This window comes from Schistocerca nitens, chromosome 5 (assembly GCF_023898315.1).
Source record: "Schistocerca nitens isolate TAMUIC-IGC-003100 chromosome 5, iqSchNite1.1, whole genome shotgun sequence".
NCBI lineage: Eukaryota > Metazoa > Arthropoda > Insecta > Orthoptera > Acrididae > Schistocerca > Schistocerca nitens.
In genome coordinates, this window is record NC_064618.1 from 851,340,229 (window position 1) to 851,357,188 (window position 16,960).

The window sequence follows — 16,960 nt, forward strand, 5'->3', positions numbered from 1 at the left end:
TTGAGCTTGCCAAACAATTAAGTTCAGCCTCCTGACATATTTTGCATATTTCTAGTCAATAATATCTTCAGGAATATTTTTTTTGGGATAACCATTAATTAGAAAGAAAGCAGTGGTTGCACAAAAGCGAACAATAACAATAATATGTGATGTTCAGCTGCGGTCGTCATGGAGACACCATCACAATACAGGTTATTCGCTAGTGAAGTTCGTCATAAATAAGCCATCACAATTTAAGAAGAACAATGATGTCCATACCTACAGAACTAGAGGAAAAAATGACCTTTATTATCCATTATTAATGCTCCCATTGGCTTAGAAATGAGTTCAATACTTTACAACTAGAGGTTTTGCCGAATTTCACAATACCATAAAATATCTGACAATAGGTAGCAACGCCAGTTTTAAATCTAACATAAAATCATTTCTCCTGGGCAACTCTTTGTATTCCATGGACGAATTTCTGTTTAGAAACTGGCAGCCCGAAAAAAGACTTGTTTTTAAATGTAGTTGCGTGAGTAAAGTAACGCATTCATTAATAGTAAAACTATGTATCAATCAGTGTATAAATATCCTGTAAACTGACTCGTTATACATAATTACGATAAAGAAATAGTTCAAATTATCTGTGGAACATGTAACTAACTAACAAAGGAATGTGGGACTGCAAAATAATCCTGAGTATCAGATGTGTAGATGGGATAACTAATGAGGCAGCACTGAATCGAATCGGGAAAAAAATTAATTTGGGGGGGGGGGGGGGGGAGGTTAAAATTATAGACGGAGACCAAGGTTTGACCACAGCATGTAGTTTCAAACAGATTTAGGTTTTAGCACTCATGCAGAGAAGAAAAGGCTTACACAGGGTAGACTAGGGTGTAGAGTTGTATCAAAACAGTCTTCACACTGAAAACTACAACATGGTCGAAGAGCAGATCTTTATCTTTATTACTTTCTTCATTATTAATAATTTGAGAAACGTAGTAGGCTGTCTTTAATTTTATTGATGGGGGCCTGTATTTGGTGTTGGCTTCGATCTGGAAATTTTACCACGTTTGGCGAGACAGCGAGAAATCATTTTTGTAAGATACGGCTACATGAATTGAAAGTTTATTCCCCCCCCCCCCCCCCAGACTGTCAGGTTATTTCGTCCCCAAATCAAAGTCTGCCATCAGCTCTATTAATTGGAGTAGTTTCACCTCCCCACCCTCTAATGGCGTTTATTGGAGCGCTGATCTGCCTATGGAACTGTGTCGACTGTATTGACATTGCTATCAAGTGAGAGGCGAAAATTCCAATTTGTCTGTTCTTAAATTTGTGACTTCTCCTTAACGCGATCTCCGTACACTGACAAAATATAATTGCGTGATGTGTGTGCGAATGAATGTACAGACATATTCCACACTTTTATGGGTCACCTGATCACCCACAATAACACAGACTGGATTAAACTGTCCTTCCCATCATCCGTTGTAGAAAGAAGTGCATTTCCCGTAGCCTTACAATCTGGATTATGTCAGGTTTCCGTAGAAACTCTTCATTCATTGTTGATAGAACATCTGTGTTTTTATTAATAATAATCATTTACGGTTTCTATCTTTCCCCTTTAAGTTGTCCCAACGTCACATGTTCCATTTACGTTACCTTTAGAACGAAGAATTTGTGAGTATATAACCGTTGTTTATGAATCTGCATACTTTTCGAGGAGGCTTCTTTAGTGTGTTTCCATGATCTCAATATGGTGCCTTTTGAATTAATGAGAGCTACTTACAGTACGCTAGCGTATAATTCGTATAATGCTTCTCTGTCGTCCTTTACAGCATCCACGTTCAACATGTCTGTACAGACGTTGCTACTCAGCCGAAGAACTTAAACGTAGCTCTCTAAATCTAACGATTTTGAATGCGCCTACCCCTGCTTGTTTCAGGTGTCATAGTTTTCACAAACACAAGATCGGAAACTATATTAATGATGCCTACACAACACTGACAAGTAAGTGTGGAGGCTGCAACAAACTTGAAAGTTACGTTCACGTTTGTTTTGTTGCAGTCACTGTATCCCCGGAGCCAGTGGTCACGTGGTACCGCGACGACGAACTGGTGGCTGATTCCGACCGATACGAGATCATTACGGAGACGTTGGGCACCGTCAACCTCGATATCAAGCGACTCGAGATCGTCGACCAGGTATGGCAGCTTCCTCCGACAATTTGGACGCAGTCTCGAGAAACGCCAAAGCTTTTTTTTTTTACATTTAGTTACTCCTGCACAGCATGCCACGAGTAAACGTTTATAAAAACAATATTTTCAATCATTACATTCTTATGAAACTTACTGTGTGCCGGAAAGAGACTCGAACTCGTGACCTTCACTCTTCGGTGTCACGTGCTCTACCGACTGTGCTACCCAAGCTCGACTCACGACCAGTCCTCACAGCTTCAATTATGCCAGCAGCTGATCATTGGGCTGCAGCTAGTCTTAACTGTTTGAGCGGCAGCAAAATGCCGTAAGAATTTACCCCAAAGAGCCATGCACAATAATTTACATATTTCAAATTCGATCCACTTGTAACACTTCAGTTTCATTATGGCGATATGTTTTCTACAATAGGTTTGTCAATATTCGCCTGAACAACAACAAAATATTAGCATTAAATGTGGTCACCGCTGCTAACCATCGCCCCATTACAATATACACTCCTGGAAATGGAAAAAAGAACACATTGACATCGGTGTGTCAGACCCACCATACTTGCTCCGGACACTGCGAGAGGGCTGTACAAGCAATGATCACACGCACGGCACAGCGGACACACCAGGAACCGCGGTGTTGGCCGTCGAATGGCGCTAGCTGCGCAGCATTTGTGCACCGCCGCCGTCAGTGTCAGCCAGTTTGCCGTGGCATACGGAGCTTCATCGCAGTCTTTAACACTGGTAGCATGCCGCGACAGCGTGGACGTGAACCGTATGTGCAGTTGACGGACTTTAAGCGAGGGCGTATAGTGGGCATGCGGGAGGCCGGGTGGACGTACCGCCGAATTGCTCAACACGTGGGGCGTGAGGTCTCCACAGTACATCGATGTTGTCGCCAGTGGTCGGCGGAAGGTGCACGTGCCCGTCGACCAGGGACCGGACCGCAGCGACGCACGGATGCACGCCAAGACCGTAGGATCCTACGCAGTGCCGTAGGGGACCGTACCGCCACTTCCCAGCAAATTAGGGACACTGTTGCTCCTGGGGTATCGGCGAGGACCATTCGCAACCGTCTCCATGAAGCTGGGCTACGGTCCCGCACACCGTTAGGCCGTCTTCCGCTCACGCCCCAACATCGTGCAGCCCGCCTCCAGTGGTGTCGCGACAGGCGTGAATGGAGGGACGAATGGAGACGTGTCGTCTTCAGCGATGAGAGTCGCTTCTGCCTTGGTGCCAATGATGATCGTATGCGTGTTTGGCGCCGTGCAGGTGAGCGCCACAATCAGGACTGCATACGACCGAGGCACACAGGGCCAACACCCGCCATCATGGTGTGGGGAGCGATCTCCTACACTGGCCGTACACCACTGGTGATCGTCGAGGGGACACTGAATAGTGCACGGTACATCCAAACCGTCATCGAACCCATCGTTCTACCATTCCTAGACCGGCAAGGGAACTTGCTGTTCCAACAGGACAATGCACGTCCGCATGTATCCCGTGCCACCCAACGTGCTCTAGAAGGTGTAAGTCAACTACCCTGGCCAGCAAGATCTGCGGATCTGTCCCCCCATTGAGCATGTTTGGGACTGGATGAAGCGTCGTCTCACGCGGTCTGCACGTCCAGCACGAACGCTGGTCCAACTGAGGCGCCAGGTGGAAATGGCATGGCAAGCCGTTCCACAGGACTACATCCAGCATCTCTACGATCGTCTCCATGGGAGAATAGCAGCCTGCATTGCTGCGAAAGGTGGATATACACTGTACTAGTGCCGACATTGTGCATGCTCTGTTGCCTGTGTCTATGTGCCTGTGGTTCTGTCAGTGTGATCATGTGATGTATCTGACCCCAGGAATGTGTCAATAAAGTTTCCCCTTCCTGGGACAATGAATTCACGGTGTTCTTATTTCAATTTCCAGGAGTGTACAAGTTCAATAGTTGATGGTTCACCTTTGGTGCACCTTTCTTTTAATTTTCGCAGCATCTCTTGAAACAGTTCTTGCCACTGTGTGGCACAAAGCTACTTTGCACACTGAACACATCCACACTGTTTCGACCAGGTTTTTTTTTTAACTGCATATTGCACATCTTCTAGATGATCTGTGAAGGGACTGCGGTTCACTACTCTCGTGCCAAGTACTTTCGTCTGCGTATGGCTTGCGTGCCTTGATCTGAGATAACTTATTTTTATATACAGAGGATGAAGCAGCAGCCTCTGAAACTATTTTTGAAGCCAACAAACTTTTGTACACCTCTCGACGAAAGTCATTATTGGAGAACATTTCAGTCTCTTTGTGCATAATGATTGCATTTGTTACTCAGCAGTCTACTAAGTGAAAGGACAATCTCATCCACCATTTCTTGCTTCTTCTGTCTGTAGCGCAGTCTGACTTCAGTCGATCAAAATTATCCACATAGTTCATCCGGGAATTGTAATCATTCAGCACGAGAGGTCAAGTGATATTCGTTGTTGTTCCGTCATTCATCCTTCGACATACTGTGGACACTTCTGATGGTACATGATATATACGAATATTCTATCTATAGATGTCTGCTTCATTATTCCTTATCCTGTAACTGAATCTCTCAAGTTCCTTTTCCTCGTTGAGTTTTGGCATGTTTCTCCTTCTGGCATTTATTGTTTCACAAGCGTACAGATCACTGGACTTTAGGTTCTTGAAGAGATCATACGATATAAAATAATTTTCCGTATAAACAATGATTCTTTCCATGAAACTCACTGGTTCAATTTAAAACCACATTCAGTCCTAAATCTACTACGGGAGACTGTGAAACTTTTCCTGTATAAATATAAAATTTCTAGTTGTATGATGATTCATCACATAACATCCACACTTTTTACCCTCTCTTTATACGTTTGTCTCACACGTACTGTTTGCGAGATGATCTGCCTTTCAGTTTAACTATTGCTTCGTCAATAATTAGATTGTGATGTTTTGTATTGTTGTTGTTGTGGTCTTCAGTCCTGAGACTGGTTTGATGCAGCTCTCCATGCTACTCTATCCTGTGCAAGCTTCTTCATCTCCCAGTACCTACTGCAACATACATCCTTCTGAATCTGCTTAGTGTATTCATCTCTTGGTCTCCCTCTACGATTTTTACCCTCCACGCTGCCCTCCAATGCTAAATTTGTGATCCCTTGATGCCTCAAAACATGTCCTACCAACCGATCCCTTCTTCTAGTCAAGTTGTGCCACAAACTCCTCTTCTCCCCAATTCTATTCAATATCTCCTCATTAGTTACGTGATCTACCCACCTTATCTTCAGCATTCTTCTGTAGCACCACATTTCGAAAGCTTCTATTCTATTCTTGTCCAAACTGGTTATCGTCCATGTTTCACTTCCATACATGGCTACACTCCATACAAATACTTTCAGAAACGACTTCCTGACACTTAAATCTATAGTCGATGTTAACAAATTTCTCTTCTTCAGAAACGATTTCCTTGCCATTGCCAGTCTACATTTTATATCCTCTCTGCTTCGACCATCATCAGTTATTTTACTCCCTAAATAGCCAAACTCCTTTACTACTTTGTTTTGTATAGCAATCTTGAAATTTCGTGTTCAAATGATCTAGTAACGTACGTAGTTTGTATAGTTCGTCATAAGTCGACTCTATCTGCCTTTTTACTGGCGTCAGCTTCGATATATAACTTCCACCAAGGTCTGTATCAGTGCTGACGTTATCTCTGTAGCTAGGTTTTTTAGTGATTCCCGTGTAAAGATTTATTCCGACAAAAGTTAACATTTCATATTCCTTGCTGCGGACGAAAGATTTGCCCGTCTGTGTTGCATACAAACTGGTTTGAAACACTACGTGGTTTACAAGTGTTTCAACAAAAACTCGGAACATAATGCAACTGGCTTTAGGTTCAGTTTGTTCACGCCATCTTCTCCAGTAGATAATGGAACTTGGTCAAGATTTGTTTGTCGGCTCCAGCGACTTGTTGATGGGATTGCGAGTGGCACCGCATTGTTTTCACTTGTTTCATCACTTTCACTGTTATCCTCAGAATCACTAATGCTCGACGCACAACTGTAAACAAGTTTAGAACTTTCATAGTCTGTAGCGAATGTCGGGTCGCTGTCAACACTATCGTCACTAGAAGGAATTTTATAAACTAATATTCGATTTCCTCTGTCATTCTTTTTTGGTGAGACTTACTGGATGCAGAAGAAGGGGAGTGGTTAGCGCCACTAATCAGACATAAATTCGTCTGTGAAGTATGGAAAATTCTATTCGAATAAAAAGTAATATTACTTGTAGATTTATGGAAGGTCAGCACATAAATATAAACAATTACTTACCACAAATGGGCATATAAAGAAGAACTACAGACAAATGCACGACACTTCTACAAACAACAGCAACATCCATGAAATATTTGTTCGTGTCATAAATACGCGGCAGAAGTGCTGCACTGTGATTCTCCTGCCATCTACTGAAACTTTAGTCAACAGCAATTAGTTGGTTAGTTGCGAGAACTATCGCCCCTCAGCGGTAAACGGAGAAAAATGTGTAGTTAGCCACAGTGAATACCGTCCTTTCAAAGCGTCTACATATGTGGTAGGCTACGACGATGCCCTCCTTCAAAGAGTTACCTGATGGTGGCAAAATCTTAATAAAGGAGCAGCCTTCCAGTCGCTGTAGTGCTGAGTAGACACAGTGTTGCAGAAAAAGCAGTCGGTTTCCAGCAGTCACCGGCCATTGCCAAACTGAACGGGCAGACAGGGGTTGGAGAACGACAGCGAAACTAGACATGGACAAACAAGTCATGGTTTTCGCCAAGCATTTACTGGCCTCTCTCCTTACAATGTAAAAGGATTAATCTCCGTATTGACTGTCATGCAACATCATATGTAGATGGAATTCACCCTGCGCCATGTTGAAATGTTCCCCAAGGCATTTACATGATTCTGATGATGATGTCGGTGATAAAAGAATAGTAACACGCTGCTCCTGAAGAATGTCCACATACACTCCTGGAAATGGAAAAAAGAACACATTGACACCGGTGTGTCAGACCCACCATACTTGCTCCGGACACTGCGAGAGGGCTGTACAAGCAATGATCACACGCACGGCACAGCGGACACACCAGGAACCGCGGTGTTGGCCGTCGAATGGCGCAAGCTGCGCAGCATTTGTGCACCGCCGCCGTCAGTGTCAGCCAGTTTGCCGTGGCATACGGAGCTCCATCGCAGTCTTTAACACTGGTAGCACGCCGCGATAGCGTGGACGTGAACCGTATGTGCTGTTGACGGACTTTGAGCGAGGGCGTATAGTGGGCATGCGGGAGGCCGGGTGGACGTACCGCCGAATTGCTCAACACGTGGGGCGTGAGGTCTCCACAGTACATCGATGTTGTCGCCAGTGGTCGGCGGAAGGTGCGCGTGCCCGTCGACCTGGGACCGGACCGCAGCGACGCACGGATGCACGCCAAGACCGTAGGATCCTACGCAGTGCCGTAGGGGACCGCACCGCCACTTCCCAGCAAATTAGGGACACTGTTGCTCCTGGGGTATCGGCGAGGACCATTCGCAACCGTCTCCATGAAGCTGGGCTACGGTCCCGCACACCGTTAGGCCGTCTTCCGCTCACGCCCCAACATCGTGCAGCCCGCCTCCAGTGGTGTCGCGACAGGCGTGAATGGAGGGACGAATGGAGACGTGTCGTCTTCAGCGATGAGAGTCGCTTCTGCCTTGGTGCCAATGATGGTCGTATGCGTGTTTGGCGCCGTGCAGGTGAGCGCCACAATCAGGACTGCATACGACCGAGGCACACAGGGCCAACACCCGGCATCATGGGGTGGGGAGCGATCTCCTACACTGGCCGTACACCACTGGTGATCGTCGAGGGGACACTGAATAGTGCACGGTACATCCAAACCGTCATCGAACCCATCGTTCTACCATTCCTAGACCGGCAAGGGAACTTGCTGTTCCAACAGGACAATGCACGTCCGCATGTATCCCGTGCCACCCAACGTGCTCTAGAAGGTGTAAGTCAACTACCCTGGCCAGCAAGATCTCCGGATCTGTCCCCCATTGAGCATGTTTGGGACTGGATGAAGCGTCGTCTCACGCGGTCTGCACGTCCAGCACGAACGCTGGTCCAACTGAGGCGCCAGGTGGAAATGGCATGGCAAGCCGTTCCACAGGACTACATCCAGCATATCTACGATCGTCTCCATGGGAGAATAGCAGCCTGCATTGCTGCGAAAGGTGGATATACACTGTACTAGTGCCGACATTGTGCATGCTCTGTTGCCTGTGTCTATGTGCCTGTGGTTCTGTCAGTGTGATCATGTGATGTATCTGACCCCAGGAATGTGTCAATAAAGTTTCCCCTTCCTGGGACAATGAATTCACCTAAAAGATTCGTTTGTATTTTAGTATAACTTCGGATATCTACTGTAAACCAAGTGCATCTATACTGGCGTGAGCAGAAACAGAAAACATTCAAAATCTAGAGGAAGGCTGGCTAGGCAAACGACTCAGTTTAGTTTTGCTGCATCTTTAGTAATGACATTTAAGCAGCGTCTTGAGCTCCTGCCACATGTCGTGTCGTGTAAGTATCGGATCTCTGAAGCGTTGTAGGATCTTTTGTGATCACTTTATAAGTTCTATGTCACGCTGTTCTGTATGCTGATATCTTCGAAACTTTCTGTTGCGTATGCCTCATTCCGACTTTCCATCAACATATTCTTCATGAATTCGAATCACTTATAACAATGTTATAACTTGTTTTCCAAATTTTTCTAGAATGAAGCGTGTCCATAGTTTAAAAGGTAAAACCGCAAAGTAGTCCCTCTACCATTTTTTTCCTTATTGTATGTCAATGACTTTGCGGAACCGAGCGTTCAAAACTTTCCCATGCCAGACGTAGTATAGTAGTATATTAGTAGTATATAATTTTTTGTAATTGCTTAGAATTGTAGACTCCTTTCCTTACGTACCTCTGTCCCATCCTTCGGTATTCATTCTTATCCTAAAAGCGGAGGTCTTCTTAGCCTATTGCTGAGCTAGTTCATACAAGCTCTCATTGCCCGCTTCGGTCCCTACTTTAAAGATCAAAGGTATGGGGATAGGTATACAAATTAAGTTGCCTATTACTCTAAGTCAGGTAGAGAGCAACGTGATGTCAGAAGCCGCTTACAATGAAGCGACAGCATCAGTCTCCATCAGTTCCTTCACTGTATGTATCATCGTGTCTCAAGCCACGGTATTATCTCTGGCGCTGTTTAGACGCCCGTTGAGTTTATCATCTATCTTTTCGCTCCACAGAACTACTTTTTACAAATTTGTCACTTTTTTGATACGAAGAGCTGTTGTATAAAGATTCTACAACGTAAACTCAAAAGACTCTTTCTCTCAACTTTGCTACAGGTCTATAAATCCCTTATGCCGTTATTGTTATTTTTCGTTCACTTTTCACTTTAATTTGGCAGTGCATTTCCTAAAAGTATTCTGTTTACTTTTTAAGAATGGTTATTGATGCAAGAAGAAGAAGTAAATAAAAGTTATAGTTAACTCAGCGAGTCTTTTAAATTCGCTATAAGAGAAAAGAGAATGTTAACTAAATTCAAATAGGCCTACTGTCACCTGTGACTTAACTACGCACTGAAATATTGATCTCTTGTGTTACAAAGGCAGTATCTATGAAACAGTCTTAGCGAATGTACCGAGCGAGGTGGCGGAGTCGTTAGCACACTGGACTCACGTTCGGGAGGACGACGGTTCAAACCCGCGTCCGCCCACCCTGATTTAGGTTTTCCATGATTTCCCTAAATCGCTTCAGTCAAATTCCGGGATGGTCCCTTTGAAAGGGCACGGTGCACTTGCTTCCCCATCCTTCCCTAATCAGGTGGGACAGATGACTTCGCTGTCTAGTCCCATCCCCAAATCAACTAGTGAATGTATGATACTCAACCTGAATGCCGTAAACACTTGAGCAACGGTGACAGTTGCTTATTAGCTCAGTTAACAGGCAAATAGCTCTTAACATATCGTAGGTGTATTCATAGAGCAGCAGGGCGCAACTGTGAACTGTTAATCGAGATTTAGATAATTAACTATGCTGTTTCGTTCTAACTTCTTTCCTGTTCCAGGCTGAGTGGAAGTGCGTCGCATCGAACGACTTCGGGCACAGCGTAACATCCTGTTTCCTGAAGCTGGTAATTCCGAAACACTACAAGAAGCCGCGCTTCCTCGAATGTCTGAGGGCCATATTATCCGAAGAGGGCTCCGTCAATCTGGAATGCAAGGTGAGGGCCAATAAGTGTAATATTATACATATCTTTCGGTTTCTGCTCTATAAAGGCAACTACAGCTTACAAAAGTTGTTGTTGTTAAAATAAAGATAAAACAAGATAAAGTTTTCTGGTTGTTCAGTTGAATACGTCTGCTTTCTATAACGAAATTAATAACACAGAAAGACTTGATTCGTCAGTTGACAGGAAGTTGGTGATATTGTGTAAGGGTGCTCATGGACATTACCCACCGGACGAAACAAACATTTCTGTGCCTGAGCGCAGAGCGAGCATAGAGAGAAGAAAGTTCTGAGAATGTACATATGGAGCGCAGCACTGTATGTCAGTGAATCATAGACTGTGGCAAAACCGGAACCGAATAGAATCTAAGCTTTTTCAGATGTAATGCTACAGAAGAATGTTTAAAATTAGTTGGACTGATGGGATAAGGAATGAGGAGGTTGCACGCAGAATCGGTGAAGAAAGGAACATATCGAAGACACTGACAAGGAGGTGGGACAGCATGATAGGACATCTGTTCAGACATCAGGGAATGAACTGTAGATGAAGACAGAGACTTGAATACATCCGGCAAATATCTGAGGACGTAGGCTGCTAGCGCTACTCTGAGATGAAGACGTTGGCACAGCAGAGAAACTGTGGCGGGCTGCATCAAACCAGTCTCCAGACTAATGGCTATATAAAAAAAAAAGATCACTGTCTTTCTAGCCAGAAGGACTTGAATGTTTACAGTAAACAAGGAGATGTAGAATGTAACAAGAATGTAACACTTTTTTTTTAACCATCAGTCTTCTGACTGGTTTGCTGCGGACCGCCACGAATTATTCTCCTGTCACAACCTTTTCATCTCATAGCAGCACTTGCAACCTATGTCCTCAATTTGCTGGTTGTATTCTAATCTCTGTCTTCCTCTACAATTTTTACGCTCTGCAGCTCCCTCCAGTACCATGGGAGTCATTCCCTGATGTCCTATCATTCTGTCCCTTCTCCTTGTCAGTGTTTTCCACATATTCCTTTCCTCTCCGATTCTACGCAGAACCTCCTCATTTATTACAGTATTAGTCCACCCAATTTTCAACATTCTTCTGTAGCACCACATCTGAAATCTTCGATTCTCTTCTGTTCCGCTTTGGCGACAGTTCACGACTCACTACCAGACAATTCTGTGCTCAAAACGTACATTCTCAGAAATTTCCTCCTCAAATTGAGCCCTATGTTTGATACTAGTGAACTTCTCTCGGCCATGGATGCCCTTTTTTCCAATGCTAGTCTGCTTTTCGTGCCATCCTTGTTCCGTTCGTCATACGTTATTTTGTTTCCGAGGTAGCAAAATTTCTTAAGTTCATCCACCAATTATGATCTTAAGTGTCTCGGTATTCTCATTTCTGCTACTTCTCACTGCTTTCGTCTTTTTTTTCGATTTATTCTCAATGCTTATTCTGTACTCATTAGACTGTTCATTCCATTCAATAGATATTGTAATTCTTCTTCGGATTCATTGAGGATAGCAACGTCATTAGCGAATATTATCATTGATATTCTTTGATCCCGAATTTTAATCCCACTCGTGAACCGTTCTTTTATTTCCATCGTTGCTTTATCGATGTACAGATTGAAGAGCCGAGGCGAAAGACTGCAATCCTTTTACACCCATTTTAATCCATGCACTTCGTTTTTGGTCTCCCACTGCTACTGTGTCCTCTTAGTTCTTGTACGTATTGTATATAATCCGTATTTCACTCTAGCTTACCATTATATATCTCAGAATTGCGGACATCTTGCACCACTTTATATTGCCAAACGCTTTTTCCAGGTCCAAAAATACTATGAAAGTGTCTTGATTTTTCTTTAGTCTTGCTTCCATTATCAACCACAACGTCAGAACTGCCCCTCTGCTGCCTTTACCTTTGCTTAAGCCGAACTGATCGTCATATAACACATCTTTAACTTTCTTTTCCATTCTTCTGTACGTTATTCTTGTCAGCAATTTCGATGCATGAGCTGTTAAGCTGAGTGTGCCCTAATTCTCGCCCTTATCAGCTCTTGCAATCTTCGGAATTGCGTGGCTGACGTTTTTCCAGAGTCTGATGGGTTATCGCCAGACTCATATATCCTGCACACCAGCGTAAATAACCGTTTCGTTGCCATTTCCCCCAATGATTTTATAAATTACAATGGAATGTCTTGTGATTTCTGACACTAGTATGGATCCCCTATCGCCTCCCTATCGAGTACTGTTTGTTTTATTACGTCATGGGACAATTCCTATCCCTCGCGGTGGCCTTCAATATACTATTTCCAGCTGTCCGCTGTCTGCTCTGCATTTAACAGTGGAATTCTCAGTGCACTCTTAATGTTACTAATGTTGCATTTAATTTCACCGAAGATTATTTTGTATTTTTATATGCTGTGTCAGTCTTTACGACAATCATTTCTTTTTGTTTTTTTTACAGTTTTCACTCACCCATTTCGTCTTATCTTCCTTGCACTTGTTACTGATTTCATTCATTAGCACTTGTTGCAAGCTATATTCGTGTAGAAACCGTACATAATTCTTTCCTGTGCCCTTCTTTTCAAAATGACGATCTAAGGACGTATCATGAGTGGATTCAAAGTTTTAACGTACCGTCACATTTTGTGCACCTCTTTAAAATTCCACGGAAGCTCAGTAAGATTACTGATGCTATTGGTACATTATCTTCTTTTATACGCTTTCCACCGGAGAGAAACTAATGCAGCAGCATCATGCTACGAGCGTGGAACATACACAGAGAAGATAATGGCTAACGTAAGCGCTGACTGAGTCGTTGAGCTACACTTCGATGGTTTAGTCGGTGGAGCACCGGTCAGCAATGCTTTTGTTAGTATTCAAGCCTAAAACCGATCCTCAGTTTAAAACTGTTGTGAACTGTTAACGCAACGAGCGTTCTGCTAAGAGAGGCACATTTGTTGTTAGATACGTAATCGTTTGGTGAATTCTGAAAACGTGAAACGTCTTTTCGTTTGCGCCTCGGACCTTGCACAGCATCGGGGGACGAACCGTTCGTAACCGCCGACGACAGAACCAACGGCCTGTTGTCTGTGTGCGGAGTTTGACGCCAACGACGCGACTTACTGCTTGGCGCACTCGATCGGAAACGTTTGTTGGCGGCCCCAGATTAATTCTCTGCTCTCCTTCAAATATACAATCAGTATACAGCGTATTTCAAAAGTACGGGAACATTTTGAAAACTTTATTGTAACTAAAGGAGGAGCATTACAAAGTAGCAATGTACATAATTTGAAAGAGAAAACTTGTAAGATTTTTTCAACAACATCCACTTGACATACACTCCATGTGGGAGCCCTGCGTCATCCTACACATATCGACGCGATAATCGAACTCTTGCCACAGGGACATAAACGAGGTCCTTTACGTAATCCCATAAAAAGAAATCATCAAAGGTGATACATCCGGAGGCCTAGGAGGCCAGTATAACACAGATTAGTCTGTTGCTCCCCCGTGACCAATCCAACCACTGGGTACCATTGTGTTCAGATGTGCGCCAACATCACGGTGAAAACGTGGTGGTGCGGTGCACCATTTAACTGAAGGACAATGTTCTCTGATTCTGTCTGCAACGATGGTGTTAACCAGTTCTGCTACATATGAAAGAAGGACTCTCCAGAAATAGCCGGGTCTTCAAAGAAAAAAGTCGCATAAAGTTTCTTGTTGAGACATGACACAAAAAACATTGGCCTTCGGAGAACCTCTCTCGTATTCAACATTGTTATGCGGGTTTTCTGTTTCCCAAATCCTACAGTTGTGCATGTCTACTTTCCCATTTATATGAAATGTTGCCTCGTCCGAAAAAATTGTCGAATTCACAAAACCATTAGCTTCGACGAGCAATGCACAGCAAAACTCGAATCGCTGTCTGTTTTTTTTTTAAGCATGTAACTTTTGGACTCACTGTAGTCTGTATGGTTGAAGCTCTGTGTAGACATTTTACCGGACTCCTTGCGAAAGCATTTCTCACTCGTTTAGTGTCATTTGCATTCACACCAGACGGACCACTTCTCTTCTTGTCACACAAACGCCACTTTCACCGAACTTTGCATGCTAGCTGTACATTGTCTTTCTGGTTGGTGCTGCTTTTCCGTACTAAATCCTAAATTTTCGTTAGACATCCGTTGCACTCTTTGTTTTGTCAAATTCTAGCACGCAGAAACCCTTTTGAGCTCCAGAAAGCGCCATCTAGATTATTGTACCATCAAGCGGCCATACATGGAACTACATGTCGCACTGGTAATGTGTAGAAAAACCTAGAAGTTTACTTTTTCAAATTATGTGTAATGTTACTTTATAATGCTACTCATTCGGCTACAATTATTTTTAATGTGTTCCCGAACTTTAGAAATACTCCGTATATAAGTGTCTCCAGCCCAGCTTTGACACGCGGGACAAGTTTAAGGTGTCACCGTCCTATACCACTACTCACTGCCCTGTCCCAGTCGAAGTGCATTCAAAAGACTCTGAAATCCGACTACTGGATTGGAAAATAAGTACTGCAAACAGTTAATACACCGTTCCGTCCGGTTTACGGCATCTCCTCCAAAGCGAAACAAGGTAAAAGTCTAAAGTTGAAAAAAAAAAAAAAAAAAAAAAAAAGAGGAAGAGACAGATAAAGACACAAGTTTCCCCTGGAACAAACGGAACCGACTGCTTATACAGGGCCAGGCCAACTCGTCGTTACCTAGCTCTGCCTCCACCTGTCTGATGCCTCCACGTTCTCATGTGAGACCTCTGTTCACCGAACAAGAGCCCGTTTGTTAAGTCTCTGCTTCCTCGCAAAAACCGGAAAACAGCTGACACCGTCACATGCCTGCACGGGACTTGCACTTGCCCACTCTTTCTGTTTCTCCTGGCACAGGTTCACGACGCTGGCGTTCAGTGAAGGAGCGAGTGTCAGCTGATGATCTTGTTCGGAGAGTGGATCAGACGATCCGAGAAAATCGCCTACGAAGGGAAATTCAGAACAAACGAAGAGGAATGTTGTCTTCGGGCATTGTCCTTCTTCACGACAGTGCTTGGACTCACAGTGCAACTGCAACAAAGACGCATACGAGGTGTGGCTAGAAAAAAACCGGACTAGTACTGGTGAAACAATAAAACGAATGCAATAAGGCTGAAAGTCGCGTGGCCTGTCACGTGACTCTCGCTCCGCCTACTGCTCGAGTTTCATCTGCCTCTTGCACTCAGTCTGCCCGTGGCGTCTGTTTTAAGTAGTTGACGTTTTGTCTGTGCGTCGGAAAATGTTGAGTGTACAGAAAGAACAGCGTGTTAACATCAAATTTTGTTTCAAACTAGGAAAATCTGCAAGTGAAACGCTTGTAATGTTACAACAAGTGTACGGCGATGATTGTTTATCGCGAACACAAGTGTTTGAGCGGTTTAAACGATTTAAAGATGGCCGCGAAGACACCAGTGATGACACTCGCACTGGCAGACCATTGTCAGCAAAAACTGATGCAAACATTGAAAAAATCGGTAAACTTGTTCGACACTTTCCTTGTCAACTCCTGTTAACTCAGACACTGCTCTGATTGTTAAACGGCGATCTTGTCGAACAAGTTTACCGATTTCTTCAATGTTTGCATCAGTTTTTGCTGACAATGGTCTGCCAGTGCGAGTGTCATCACTGGTGTCTTCGCGGCCATCTTTAAATCGTTTAAACCACTCAAACACTTGTGTTCGCGATAAGCAATCATCGCCGTACAATTAAAAACGTTTCACTTGCAGATTTTCCTAGTTTGAAACAAAATTTGATGTTAACACGCTGTTCTTTCTGTACACTCAACATTTTCCGACGCACAGACAAAACGTCAACTACTTAAAACAGACGCCACGGGCAGACTGAGTGCAGGAGGCAGATGAAACTCGAGCAGTAGGCGGAGCGAGAGTCACGTGACAGGCCACGCGACTTTCAGCCTTATTGCATTCGTTTTATTGTTTCACCAGTACTAGTCCGGTTTTTTTCTAGCCACACCTCGTATGCAGCGATTTCGATGGGTAGTGTTTGATATCCTCCATACTGCCAAGACCTGGCTCCCTGTGATTGTTAAGCCTTTGCTCATACGAACCACTGGCTATGGGGACAGCATTATGGCACAGACAACGAGGTGCAAACCAGAGCAGATAATTGACGCGAACCCTTATATGACGAGGGTATTGGAAAGTTGGTAGAAGGCTACGGCAAATGTCTAAATCAGAGAGGCGACTGTGTAGAGACGTATCTGCAAGGTCTACCTAAATGTTGCTAATAAAACTGTTTTGGATTTCACAGTGGTTTTAATTTCGCGAAAAATGATATCTCGGAAAAAGTAGTCCTCGTATATATCTTCACTCGTTACAGATCCTAAAGGTTCACTTTCTTCATGGGCGCTGTGGAGTGCAATGGATGACTTAATGAATGGATGAAAATAAATTT

At 43.9% G+C, this 16,960-nt stretch overlaps 1 protein-coding gene across 1 annotated transcript in view; it reads left to right on the forward strand.

Annotated features, from left to right (window-relative positions):
- LOC126260759 (uncharacterized) overlaps nucleotides 1-16,960 on the forward strand; it is a 1,547,391-nt gene that overhangs the window by 187,976 nt on the left and 1,342,455 nt on the right. Inside the window, exons 9-10 of the mRNA XM_049958097.1 lie at nucleotides 2,050-2,186; nucleotides 10,329-10,484. Coding sequence (XP_049814054.1) covers nucleotides 2,050-2,186; nucleotides 10,329-10,484 — 293 coding nt within the window. The remainder of the gene's footprint in view (nucleotides 1-2,049; nucleotides 2,187-10,328; nucleotides 10,485-16,960) is intronic.